The 14,270-nt window shown below is 32.0% G+C and overlaps 1 protein-coding gene across 2 annotated transcripts in view; it reads left to right on the top strand.

Moving 5' to 3' along the window:
* Nucleotides 1-10,107, top strand: part of LOC127727124 (polyadenylate-binding protein-interacting protein 1-like) — a 37,013-nt gene extending 26,906 nt beyond the window's left edge. For both annotated transcript variants that reach the window (XM_052234566.1, XM_052234565.1), the window contains 2 exons: nt 6,871-7,064; nt 7,991-10,107. In XM_052234566.1, coding sequence (XP_052090526.1) covers nt 6,871-7,064; nt 7,991-8,093 — 297 coding nt within the window. In that variant the 3' untranslated portion in view covers nt 8,094-10,107. The remainder of the gene's footprint in view (nt 1-6,870; nt 7,065-7,990) is intronic.
* Nucleotides 10,108-14,270: the final 4,163 nt, after the last annotated feature.

Below are 14,270 nucleotides of genomic sequence, written 5' to 3'. Positions count from 1 at the left end.
CATTGAAATTATCTCCCTTACACTGCTTTTAAATTATGTATAAAGTAATGGTTAATGAACAATAAAGATAATTTAAAACAGTGTAAGGGAGGTAATCCAAATACAACGTTTTGGTTACTTCCCTTACACTGCTTTTAAATTATGTTTAAAGAAATGCATATTTATAAAGGAAGACCAGTAAAAATATCTGCAAATGTTGCACCCTTTTTTTTTACAAAAAAATCCATATGAAAGATTTGACACTATATTTTTAATTCTATTATAAAATAGATTAAGTTAGCACTATGGTAAATTTAAATGGGTAATTATGGTTGCCATCTCCATTGGAAATTTGAATTGAGATTATGACCATATCTTGAGGAAAAGAATTTTTTTGGGGAAAAAAGGGGGGGATAAAAAGAAATTGTGGGGGGTCAATTTTTTCTCATTTCAGATTTCAGAAATTAAAAAGAATTATTCTTCAAATATTATTTTTTTTTCAAATTTCAAATATTGAAAAATTTCAAGAAGTAATCTTTAATTGCACAGTATGGCGCTTTAGATTTGTAAAATCTTTGATCACATTTATTTATTTGTTATGCCGAATCTAACAGTGTATTTAGATTTTTAATTTTGGGTCCAGTTTTCAAATTGGTCTACATTAAGGTCCAAAGGGTCCAAAATTAAACTTTGTTTGATTTTAGCAAAAATTGAATATATGAGGTTCTTTGATATGCTGAATCTAAACATGTATTTAGATTTTTGATTTTGGGCCCAGTTTTCAAGTTGGTCCAAATTGGGGTCCAAAATTAAACTTTGTTTGATTTCAACAAAAATTGAATATATGGGGTTCTTTGATATGCTGAATCTAACCATGTATTTAGATTTTTTATTTGTGGACCCAGTTATCAAATTGGTTCATATTGAGGTCAAAAGGGTCCAAAATGAAACTTTGTTTGATTTCATCTAAAATTGAATTATTGGGGTTCTTTGATATTCCAAATCTAACCGTGTATTTAGATTTTTAATTTTGGGTCCTGTTTTTTAAATTGGTCTACATTAATGTCCAAAGGGTCCAAAATTAAACTTAGTTTGATTTTAACAAAAATTGAATTCTTGGGGTTCTTTGATATGCTGAATCTAAACATGTGTTTAGATTTTTGATTATTGGCCCAGTTTTCAAGTTGGTCCAAGATAGGGTCCAGTATTTAAACTTTGTTTGATTTCAACAAAAATTGAATATATGGGGTTCTTTGATATGCTGAATCTAAACATGTATTTAGATTTTTGATTATGGGCCCAGTTTTCAAGTTGGTCCAAATTGGGGTCCAAAATTAAACTTTTTTTGATTTCAACAAAAATTGAATATATGGGGTTCTTTGTTATGCTGAATCTAACCATGAATTTAGATTTTTTATTTGTGGGCCCCACTATCAAATTGGTTCATATTGAGGTCAAAAGGGTCCAAAATTAAACTTTGTTTGATTTCATCAAAAATTGACTTATTGGGGTTCTTTGATATTCCAAATCTAACCGTGTATTTAGATTTTTAATTTTAAGTCCCGTTTTTTAAATTGGTCTACATTAAGGTCCAAAGGGTCCAAAATTAAACTAAGTTTGATTTTAGCAAAAATTGAATTCTTGGGGTTCTTTGGTATGCTGAATCTAAACATGTGTTTAGATTTTTGATTATGGGCCCAGTTTTCAAGTTTGTCCAAGTTGGGGTCCAAAATTAAACTTTGTTTGATTTTAACAAAAATTAATTATATGGGGTTCTTTGATATGCTGAATCTAACCATGTATTTTGATTTTGGACATTGGACCATAATAGGTAAATTAAAAAAATTCAAGTTCTTAGACTACATTCTTTCTGTGTCAGAAACCTATGCTGTGTCAAATATTTAATAACAATCCAAATTCAGAGCTGTATCAAGCTTGAATGTTGTGTCCATACTTGCCCCAACTGTTCAGGGTTTCGACCTCTGTGGTCGTATCAAGCTGCGCCCCAGCGAAGCATTTTATTACTTTAAGTTGTACTGCTGTCCATCAAATTTGGGGGGATTTAGATACAAAGCAGGAAAAGACATCCCTGTGTTATTATTATTTTAGTAATAATATAGAATTCAGCTCTAAAATGACATTTTTGTCGAGCCTGCGACTTTTGTCGCAGAAAGCACGACATAGGGATAGTGATCCGGCGGCGGCGTTAGCTAACTTCTTAAAAGTTTTATATTTTAGAAGGTGGATAATCTGGATGCTTCATACTTTGTATATGGATGCCTCATGTTACGAAGTTTCCGTCAGTCACATGTCCAATGTCCTTGTCCTTTCATGGTTCAGTGACTACTTGAAAAAAAAGTTAAGATTTTTTGTAATGTTAAATTCTTTCTTATTATAAGTAATAGGATAACTATATTTGTGCGTACCTTGCAAGGTCCTCATGCCCGTCAGACAGTTTTCATTTAACCTCGACCTCATTTCATGGATCAGTGAACAAGGTTAAGTTTTGGTGGTCAAGTCCATATCTCAGATACTATAAGCAATAGGTCTAGTATATTCGGTGTATGGAAGGAATGTAAGGTGTACATGTCCAACTGGCAGGTGTCATCTGACCTTGACCTCATTTTCATGGTTCAGTGGTCAAAGTTAAGTTTTTGAGTTTTGGTCTTTTTTTCTAATACTATATGCAATAGGTCAACTAAATTTGGTGTATGGAAATATTTTATGATCTATATGTCAGTCACACAGGTTTTTTTTTACCTTGACCTAATTTTCAAGGTTCATTGCTCAGTGTTAAGTTTTTATACGACCGCAAAAATTAAAAATTTTTTGGTCGTATATTGGTATGACGTTGGCGTCGTCGTCGTCGTCGTCGTCGTCGTCGTCGTCGTCGTCCGGCGTCGTCCTGCGTCGTCCGAAGACACAATGGTTTTCGCACTCTAACTTTAGTTTAAGTGAATCGATCTCCATGAAATTTCACCATAAGGTTCAATACCACAAAAGGAAAGTTGGAATTGATTTTGGGGGTTATGGTACCTACAGTTAAGGAATTAGGGGCCAAAAAGGGGCCAAAAATAAGCATTTTTGTAACTTTCAGACAATAACTTGTGTGTAAGTGTATGGATCTTTCTGACATTGTACCACAAGGTTCCATATCACAAAGGGAAGGCTGTAATTGATTTTGGGGGTAATTGCCTCAAAATTTTAGGAATTAGGGGCCAAAAAAGGGGCAAAAAACAAGCATTTTTCTAGTTTCATGACAATAACTTGTGTGTAAGTGTTTGGATATTTCTGAAATTGTACTACAAGGTTCCATATCACAAAGGGAAAGCTGGAATTGAGTTTGGGGGTAATTGCCCGAAACGTTTAGGAATTGGGGGCCAAAAAGGGGCCAAAAATAAGCATTTTTCTAGTTTCCAGACAATAACTTGTGTTCAAGTGTATGGATCTCTCTGAAATTGTACTGCAAGGTACCATACCACAAAGGGAAGGCTGGGATTGAGTTTGGGGGTGATGAATCATAAGGGGGTTCAAAAAATTTGGGGGGGGGATTTTTTTTTTTTTTTTTTTTCTTTTTTTCCTTTTTTTTTTCTTTTAAAATTTTCCATTTTAAGTTGGTTATTTCTGATTTATATTTAAAAGCAAATAATAATGATATGGTAGGAGATACACACCAAACAGGATGTGTAAATTATTATATAATAAGTATTGTGCAATAGCAAGAAATTTTCAATTGCACAGTATTGCACAATAGCAAGAAATCTTCAATTGCACAGTATTGCGCAATAGCAAGAAATCTTCAATTTAACAGTATTGCGCAATAGCAAGAAATATCCAATAGCACAATATTGAGCAATAGCAAGAAATTGTCAATTGTACAGTATTGCGCAATAGCAAGAAATATTCAATTGCACAGTATTGTGCAAAAGAAGATACTTCGTATAAATTGCTTATTTCTTGATCAATTTCAATGGGGTTTTATTCTTGAGTTCTTGGGGTTCTTTAATATGCTGAATCTAACCGTGTAATAAGTTTTTGGATTTTGGGCCCTGTTTTTAAATTGGTCCACATTGAGGTCCAAAGGGTCCAAAATTAAACTTTGTTTGATTTCATCAAAAATTGAATTATTGGGGTTCTTTGATATGCCGAATCTAACCGTGTATTTAGATTTTTAATTTTGGGTCCCGTTTTTTAAATTTGTCTACATTAAGGTCCAAAGGGTCCAAAATTAAACTTAGTTTGATTTTAACAAAAATTGAATTCTTAGGGTTCTTTGATATGCTGAATCTAAACATGTGTTTAGATTTTTTATTATGGGCCCAGTTTTCAAGTTGGTCCAAGTTGGGGTCCAAAATTAAACTTTGTTTGATTTCAACAAAAATTGAATATATGGGGTTCTTTGATATGCTGAATCTAAACATGTATTTAGATTTTAGATTTTTGGCCCAGTTTTCAAGTTGGTCCAAATTGGGGTCCAAAATTAAACTTTGTTTGATTTCAACAAAAATTGAATATATGGGGTTCTTTGATATGCTGAATCTTACCATGTATTTAGATTTTTTATTTGTGGGCCCGCTATCAAATTGGTTCATATTGAGGTCAAAAGGGTCCAAAATTAAACTTTGTTTGATTTCATCAAAAATTGAATTATTGGGGTTCTTTGATATGCCAAATCTAACCGTGTATTTAGATTTTTAATTTTGGGTCCTGTTTTTTAAATTGGTCTACATTAAGGTCCAAAGGGTCCAAAATTAAACTTAGTTTGATTTTAACAAAAATTGAATTTTTGGGGTTCTTTGATATGCTGAATCTAAACATGTGTTTAGATTTTTGATTATGGGACCAGTTTTCAAGTTGGTCCAAGTTGGGGTCCAAAATTAAACTTTGTTTGATTTCAACAAAAATTGAATATATGGGGTTCTTTGATAGGCTGAATCTAAACATGTATTTAGATTTTAGATTTTTGGCCTAGTTTTCAAGATGGTCCAAATTGGGGTCCAAAATTAAACTTTGTTTGATTTCAACAAAAATTGAATATATGGGGTTCTTTGATATGCTAAATCTTACCATGTATTTAGATTTTTTATTTGTGGGCCTGCTATCAAATTGGTTCATATTGAGGTCAAAAGGGTCCAAAATTAAACTTTGTTTGATTTCATCAAAAATTGAATTATTGGGGTTCTTTGATATGCCAAATCTAACTGTGTTTTTAGATTTTTAATTTAGGGTCCCGTTTTTTAAATTTGTCTACATTAAGGTCCAAAGGGTCCAAAATTAAACTTAGTTTGATTTTAACAAAAATTGAATTCTTCGGGTACTTTGATATGCTGAATCTAAACATGTGATTTTTAATTTTGGGTCCCGTTTTTTAAATTTGTCTACATTAAGGTCCAAAGGGTCCAAAATTAAACTTAGTTTGATTTTAACAAAAATTGAATTCTTAGGGTTCTTTGATATGCTGAATCTAAACATGTGTTTAGATTTTTGATTATGGGACCAGTTTTCAAGTTTGTCCAAGTTGGGGTCCAAAATTAAACTTTGTTTGATTTCAACAAGAATTGAATATATGGGGGTTCTTTGATATGCTGAATCTAACCATGTATTTTGATTTTGGACATTGGACCATAATAGGTAAATTAAAAAAATTGAAGTTCTTAGACCACATTCTTTCTGTGTCAGAAACCTATGCTGTGTCAAATATTTAATCACAATCCAAATTCAGAGCTGTATCAAGCTTGAATGTTGTGTCCATACTTGCCCCAACTGTTCAGGGTTCGACCTCTGCGGTCGTATCAAGCTGCGCCCAGCGAAGCATTTTATTGTGTTTTGGTCTGTTTTTCTTAAACTATAAGCAATAGGTCTACTATATTTAGTGTATGGAATGATTGTAAGGTGTACATGTCTATCTGGCAGGTGTCATCTGACCTTGACCTCATTTTCATGGTTCAGTGGTCAAAGTTAAGTTTTTGAGTTTTGGTCTTTTTTTCTAATACTATATGCAATAGTTCAACTATATTTGGTGTATGGAATTATTTTATGATCTATATGTCAGTCACACAGGTTTTATATGACCTTGACCTCATTTTCAAGGTTCATTGCTCAGTGTTAAGTTTTTGTGTTTTGGTCTGTTTTTCTTAAACTATAAGCAATAGGTCAACTATATTTGTTGTATGGAAGAATTGTTAGCTGTACATGCCTGCCTAGCATGGTTCATCTGACCTTGACCTCATTTTAATGGTTCATTGGTCAATGTTTAGTTGACTTGGTTAATGTTAAGTTTATGTGACAGTTGTAATAAAGCTTTATATTTAGGACTATCAACATAAAACCAATGGTTAGCAAAGAAGGCGAGACATTTCAGTGTGTGCACTCTTGTTTAGAATGAGCCAGTATTTTATAACAGTAATTAACATGTTTTGTAGAATGAGCCAGTATTTTATAGCAGTAATGAATTGACATGTTTTTAGAATGAGCCAGTATTTTAAAACAGCAAATGGCAAGTTTTGTAGAATGAGCCAGTATTTTATAACAGTAAATGACATGTTTTGTAGAATGAGCCAGTATTTTATGACAGCAAATGGCATGTTTTGTAGAATGAGCCAGTATTTTATAACAGTAAATGACATGTTTTGTAGAATGAGCCAGTATTTTATAACAGCAAATGGCATGTTTTTAGAATGAGCCAGTATTTTATAACAGCAAATGACATGTTTTGTGGAATGAGCCAGTATTTTATAGCAGTAATTAATTGACATGTTTTTAGAATGAGCCAGTATTTTATAACAGCAAATGACATGTTTTGTAGAATGAGCCAGTATTTTATAACAGCAAATGGCATGTTTTGTAGAATGAGCCAGTATTTTATAACAGTAAATAACATATTTTTTGTAGAATGAGCCAATATTTTATAACAGTAAAGGGCAGCCTATCACCAGAGAAGAGGCAGGTTTTAATGACTATAACAGTTATTTAATGGCAGAGGAAGAGGCAGCTGAGGAATATGCCAGATGGGAGGCTGGAGAATTAGATGATGGTCAATTTTATCCTTCCTGGTCAGCATATCCTGAAAACTATGATTATCAACAGTAAGTTATTAGTTAAATAAAATCATTGTTATGAAACAAGAAACATAAAATACAGGTCGCATTCTATTTTAATTTTGGTTTTGGCATTTACTATTAAAGAGTTTTTGTGCAAAGTGTCTGTGATGACTAGATCATCCATCTTATTGTTATCATTACTGTCATATTTTTATAAAATTGGTGTTTTTTTCTTTATTATATGATAGGACATTATGAGTTTATAACAATGGCTATATAGGTACATTCTTATTGTTATAAAGTTGTTATTTTTCTTTATTATAGGATAGAACATTATGAGTTTATAACAATGGCTGTATAGGTACATTCTTATTGTTATAAAGTTGTTATTTTTCTTTATTATAGGATAGAACATTATGAGTTTATAACAATGGCTGTATAGGTACATTCTTATTGTTATAAAGTTGTTATTTTTCTTTATTATAGGATAGAACATTATGAGTTTATAACAATGGCTGTATAGGTACATTCTTATTGTTATAAAGTTGTTATTTTTCTTTATTATAGGATAGAACATTATGAGTTTATAACAATGGCTGTATAGGTACATTCTTATTGTTATAAAGTTGTTATTTTTCTTTATTATAGGATAGAACATTATGAGTTTATAACAATGGCTGTATAGGTACATTCTTATTGTTATAAAGTTGTTATTTTTCTTTATTATAGGATAGAACATTATGAGTTTATAACAATGGCTGTATAGGTACATTCTTATTGTTATAAAGTTGTTATTTTTCTTTATTATAGGATAGAACATTATGAGTTTATAACAATGGCTGTATAGGTACATTCTTATTGTTATAAAGTTGTTATTTTTCTTTATTATAGGATAGAACATTATGAGTTTATAACAATGGCTGTATAGGTACATTCTTATTGTTGTAAAGTTGTTATTTTCTTTATTGTAGGATAGAACATTATGACGACGGCTATACAGGTATGGATGATGAAATGGAGGCAGCTTATGAAGAATTTTTAAAATCTCAAGTTCAAGGTCGACATCATCACTGATAGCAATCATCCACCATTATTTATTAGTGCTTTTTTCTTTTGGTGCAAACAAAATAACATATACTATGTGATGTACCTAAAAATTGTAAAAAAATTACAAATATATAAACTTATTTCACATCAAGGTGAAACCATAAAAATTGCTGAATGTAAATATTTGTGTACAGTTTTATGTTTATTTCAACAAGATTTGACAGGTTCTTCTCGTGGAAACTGATAGAAGGTTAAGTGCATTGGTACCAGGATATTTTATAATCTTCTGCTACTTCTCAAAGAAATATTGTTTTCATCAGTCGACATCGTGAGAGTAAGAAAACATTGAGCTGGTATAAGACTCTGATACAATTCTTAATTTACTCGTTTTAAATTTCTATGAAAAGTTAACTGCCACTGTCAGTCTAGCGTAGTTTAGTTATGATAAGTCTACTTGCCTTATTAATACATAGGCAATATATTTAAGGCGTTTGATCTTTTCAGAGGCTGTGATCATTAACCCACCCTGTATTACATGTAAATATTATGTGAAAATGTTGATAGTTAAAATGCGTACATTTATCATACATAAACAGAACAGTTTCTTATTGAAATTCCGTGAAAATTAGCATTTTCTGTTTTCTATAAATCTTTCAAGAAAGCCATTTCTTGAAGACTCTATTGGACAAAAAAAATATTATTTGATAGAAATTATTTCCATTGCTAGTAGTACTGGTTCACTTCAGAGGAGAGCAATGGGAAAAGCTCATATTCTCAGATTATTTTCATGAAATATATGGTTCATATTTAATTTCTCAACACTCAAGGTCTCCCAACTTCCAACATATTCTAACAAAATTGAAATGTTCATATGTGTTCTTAATACTTGCCAAAAATGGTAATAACTGCTATATCATTTTTGGGTCAAATTCAGGCTTTCGAAATTACTTTTTTGAAAAGGCTACTTTCTTGCTGAACTGTGAATAACATAACTATCTGCTACTTTAAGAATACCTGCAGATTGTCCATCTTTTAAACTAATCATTCTACAATTTATTATAACTGTACCAGGTAATAAAGAATTCTTCCAAAAAATTATTTCTAATATCTTATGGCCAGATGTTCTTGGTATAGTGATCTATGTCTTCGTTTGTAATTTGTATTTTTCTCTGTGCTTTCTTTTGTTCTTAAATGCTTTTAAGTTTAAAACAATAAAAAAAAATACACATGCTTATTTCAAATTAGAGAAAAAAATCGAGTTTTTTGTGCGGTACTCACAGTGGGGTACCTGCTATTTGTTATAAACGGTCAGACTGCATACTTTGTGTGACCTGACACTACTACACACAATGTGATCGTTGATGAATTGAGGGCAATAGAAGAAAGTATATGGAGGATATATATTAGCTTGAAAATTAATTTACATGAGTGATTGTATTAAAAAGAAAGATGATGTTATTATTGTTTATATTTTTTTTCGTTATGATTGCTTTTAACATAAATTAGCTCAAAGAAAGCATTTGATAACATACTGGTCATTGTCATATCATACACGTGGATGTTTTTAGTAAAGATTTATATGTTGAGGAACATTAACAACTCAACCACTCAGAAACTTATGTTTGTCACCAGTCATTATTTATCAACTTATTGCCAGAACCAAATACAACAAACAGGATGTATGATTCCATTTGTTGAAATAAGACAGCAAAAAAGAAAGACCTAAATAGTATGCTGGAATAAAAGAAAAAAAGATGGTAGATAAAAATAAACTACTATATCTTTTCTAAAAGCTGAGTGATTGAATGTCAAAAGTTCAAACCTAAATTTGTACACAAAAAAATTCACTGTGTATTTAATTGGAGGAAATGTACATTTTTGAAGTGTATGATCAAGAATTTTGGATAATCAAGGCTTTCTGATGAAGTTGGCACACAAACTATTATGTAATATATTGTTCCATATGTTAATTTATGTTTTGTCATTCAACAAACCTGTTTGTGTGCAATCAGAAAAGTCCAAAATAAAATTCAGATCTATATTTTGTTTTTACTTACTTTAATATTAGAGGATTATTGATGAGAGATGATGCAGGTGAAATAGTCCATGTTTTAATACATGTGATTTAATCAATGTACTATATACTCATGATGTAGGGTAAACACATGATGAAGAACTGAAATCTTGATTTGCCACTATAAAGGGAAGGTATATTCGATAGGGGCAGAAGTTTTGCTATGGAAAAGGCTCCTTAAGAACACTCCATGTGCTGTTGCAAATGTTCTTTAATATGATACAAGCAAGACACTTTCCCTATACAAGCCATCAACGGAGTGTGACTGATATTTTTATATTTCCCACACAACCACATGGACACTCACCTAGCATGGGTTTAATTGCTGGACAACAGAAGTTAATGTGATCATTTTTCTATACCCTAGTCAACCCTTGAAGTGGTAAGAACAGAAAAACTAATGATATGCTACAATGAAGCAAAAAATAAACAATTAAGTTAAAAAGTAAAAAAAAACACAGATTAAGATAAACAATGCAATGTAATACCAAATCAACAAATAATTGAAGTGACGGACAATAAATACAATAAATTGCTACGCCGGGTCCAGCTGGATACGACCGCAGAGGTCCAAACCTGAACAGTTGGGGCAAAAATGGACACAATATTCAAGCTTGATACAGGTCTCAATTTGGATTGTAATTAAATATTTGACACATTATAGGTTTCTGACACAGAATAAATGTGTCAAAGAACTTGAAATTGGTTGTATGATTTGAATTTAGGGAGCTACCATTTGATTTTTATGGGGGGCTAGGATGAAATTTGAAAAAAAAGGCAGGACAGGAGTTTTGAGTAAAAAAAAAAGGCAAGATGAGCAACTAGGCAAAAAAAAGGCAGGATGACAATTTATGTAAAAAAAAGTCAGGATAAACTAATGAAAAAAAGGCAGGATCAAATAGAGTGGAAAATAAAAAGGCAGGACAGAGATTACAACTAAAAAAAAATGCAGGACCAAATTTTTCATCCTAGCCCCCCCCCCCCCCCCCCCCCATAAAGATCAAATGGTAGCTCCCTTATATTCAATTGAAGATTTCTTGCTGTTGTGCAATACACTTTGCTGTTGCGCAATACTTGGTAAAAAGTAAAATCACAAAAATACTGAACTCCAAGGAAAATTCGAAAAGGAAAGTCCCTAATCAAATGGCAAAATCATAAGCTCAAACACATCAAACAAATGGATAACAACTGTCATATTCCTGACTTGGTACAGGCATTTTCTTATGTAGAAAATGGTGGATTAAATCTGGTTTTAAATCTGTTTTCAGACTATATACAAAGAAGTAGCAAAAATAAATTGTGACCCCCAATTTTTTTCTTTGGAAAAATTTACATTTCTTAAATCTTTAGGGGAAAAAAATTGACCTCCCCCCAAAAAAAATTTTTTTTTCCCCAAAAAAAAATTTTTTTTTTACCCCCTACAAAAAAAAATATTTGAAGAGAATTTTCTTTTGAGGAAAATAAATTCCCTCCCCCCAAAAAAAAATTACCCTCCCCCCTTTCCAAAAAAATTAATTTTGAAGAAATTTTCTTTTTGTAAAATGTGGTACAAATTAAGGGACATCCATACACCTAAACACAAGTTATTGTCTGAAAACTAGAAAAATGCTTGTTTTAGACCCTTTTTGGCCCTTAATTCCTGAACGGTTTTGGCAATTACCCTCAAAATGAATCCCAACCTTCTACTTGTGGTATTGAACCTTGTGGTACAATTTCAGAGCAATCAAAGTACTTATACACAAGTTATTGTCCTGAAACTAGAAAAATGCTTGTTTTGGCCCCTAATTCCTAAACGGTTGGGACCATCACCCCCAATTCCAGAATTCAGAAGGTAGAAGACCTTGATGCTTCATATCTTGTATGCAGATACCTTTTTACGAAGTTTCCGTCAATCATCTGTGCAACGTCTACACATGTCTGTCATACAGTTCACCTGACCTCGACCTCATTTCATGGATCAGTGACCAAGGTTAAAGTTACATGATTAGGTCTGTTTCTCAAATACTAAAAGCAGTAGGTCAACGATATTTGGTGTATGGAATAATTGTAAGGTGTACATGTCTGCCTGACAGGTATCATCTGACCTTGACCTCATTTTTATAGTTCAATGGTGAATGTTAAGTTTTTGTGTTTTGGTCTGTTTTTCAAGTACTAGTAGCAATAGTTCAACTATATTTGGTGTATGGAATAATTGTAAGGTGTACATGTCTGCCTGACAGGTATCATCTGACCTTGACCTCATTTTGATGGTTCAATGGTCAATGTTAAGTTTTTGTGTTTTGGTCTGTTTTTCAAGTACTAATAGCAATAGTTCAACTATATTTGGTGTATGGAATAATTGTAAGGTGTACATGTCTGTCTGACAGGTATCATCTGACCTTGACCTCATTTTTATGGTTCAATGGTCAATGTTAAGTTTTTGTGTTTTGGTCTGTTTTTCAAGTACTAATAGCAATAGTTCAACTATATTTGGTGTATGGAATAATTGTAAGGTGTACATGTCTGCCTGACAGGTATCATCTGACCTTGACCTCATTTTTATGGTTCAATGGTCAATGTTAAGTTTTTGTGTTTTGGTCTGTTTTTCAAGTACTAGTAGCAATAGTTCAACTATATTTGGTGTATGGAATAATTGTAAGGTGTACATGTCTGCCTGACAGGTATCATCTGACCTTGACCTCATTTTTATGGTTCAATGGTCAATGTTAAGTTTTTGTGTTTTGGTCTGTTTTTCAAGTACTAATAGCAATAGTTCAACTATATTTGGTGTATGGAATAATTGTAAGGTGTACATGTCTGTCTGACACAATTTATCTGACCTTGATCTCATTGTCATAGATATTTAAAAATGTTAAGTTTCTGTAATGTTTTTAGTCAAACCTTTATTTTTAAGATTTTCAACATAAAATCAATGGTCAGTAAAGCAGGCGAGACATTTCAGCGTGTGCACTCTTGTTTTAAACATCGATAACTTTGTCAAACCTTCATGGAATTTTATGAAATTTGGACAGAAGCTTGTTTATGACCTAAATACAGTATCTAGAGCAAAATTTTGAAAAAAATATTTTTCATTTTTCCATATTTTACTGATAAATGGACATACCGTAGTTTTTTTTACAGTTAACATTCAGATTCAGTCATCAGTTTTCATTCATCAATAACTTTGTCAAACCTTCATGGATTGTTATGAAACTTGGACAGAAGCTAATCTTCAAGACAAAGAAATAGCATCTAAAGAAAATGTTTGAATTTTTTTTTTAATTCTGTATTTTACTGATAAATGGACTCACTTTTTTCAGTCAACATTACACTTTTACACTGACAGCAGCAATCGTAGGCAAGACACAGGGTTCTGTGGAACCCCTTACGAATTTTTGGTTAAATCAGCTCTTAAAGAATTGTATTCAATTATGGATTTTTAGGCAGTTAAGCTGCCTTATGCGAGCACCCTAGATTTGTGTTCTACCCAATAAATGCTGAAATACGTGCCATTGTTATTATCTAGCTGGATATAATGTTATTTATAACTAATTGAATAGTTTTTTCATACTTTTAATTCTGGATTACAAAAATATGACCAGAAAAAACCTTAAATGATCGTCGAACCACCCAAAAGTTTTGAAGTTGCACATAGGAAGTAGAGCACATTAGGAATCCTTATGTAGTTTATTATCCCCTGTGCTTTTGGCTAAGATGTCAAAGAACAATTGTATGAAATATTTAATCGCCGAAAATCTTTAAAGACAAGTAGTTTAGATTTCCCAAATGGCAAAAGTCGTAGGAATATTGTTTGTAGTCAATACGTGGTACAACTACGTCAGTAGTCTATTAATAAGTTCAACTGTTCATGCTGTTGGCGGCAATTTCAAATTAGAAGACGAAATTTTCGTATCTTTTCAATTTGGAGGCAGGGGTTCAAATTAGCGGTGGTCCGAGGTCCGCGACCTTCCACTTTTGCAATCGGACTCTCCACTTGGTTACTAGCTACGCCCGACGGACCTTTCACTTGAAAGAAAATTAAAAATAACTTTGCAAACCTTTTTACCAAAGTCTCTAAATAAACGATCTCAAAACTTATTTTCATCTTTATTATTCATGACAGCGATGTTCATTTTGTTCAACCGCTAGCT

This window comes from Mytilus californianus, unplaced genomic scaffold (genome assembly GCF_021869535.1).
Source record: "Mytilus californianus isolate M0D057914Y unplaced genomic scaffold, xbMytCali1.0.p SCAF_19, whole genome shotgun sequence".
Lineage (NCBI taxonomy): Eukaryota > Metazoa > Mollusca > Bivalvia > Mytilida > Mytilidae > Mytilus > Mytilus californianus.
Note: the sequence above shows the minus strand (reverse complement) of the source record. Positions and strands in the feature narration are given on the sequence as shown.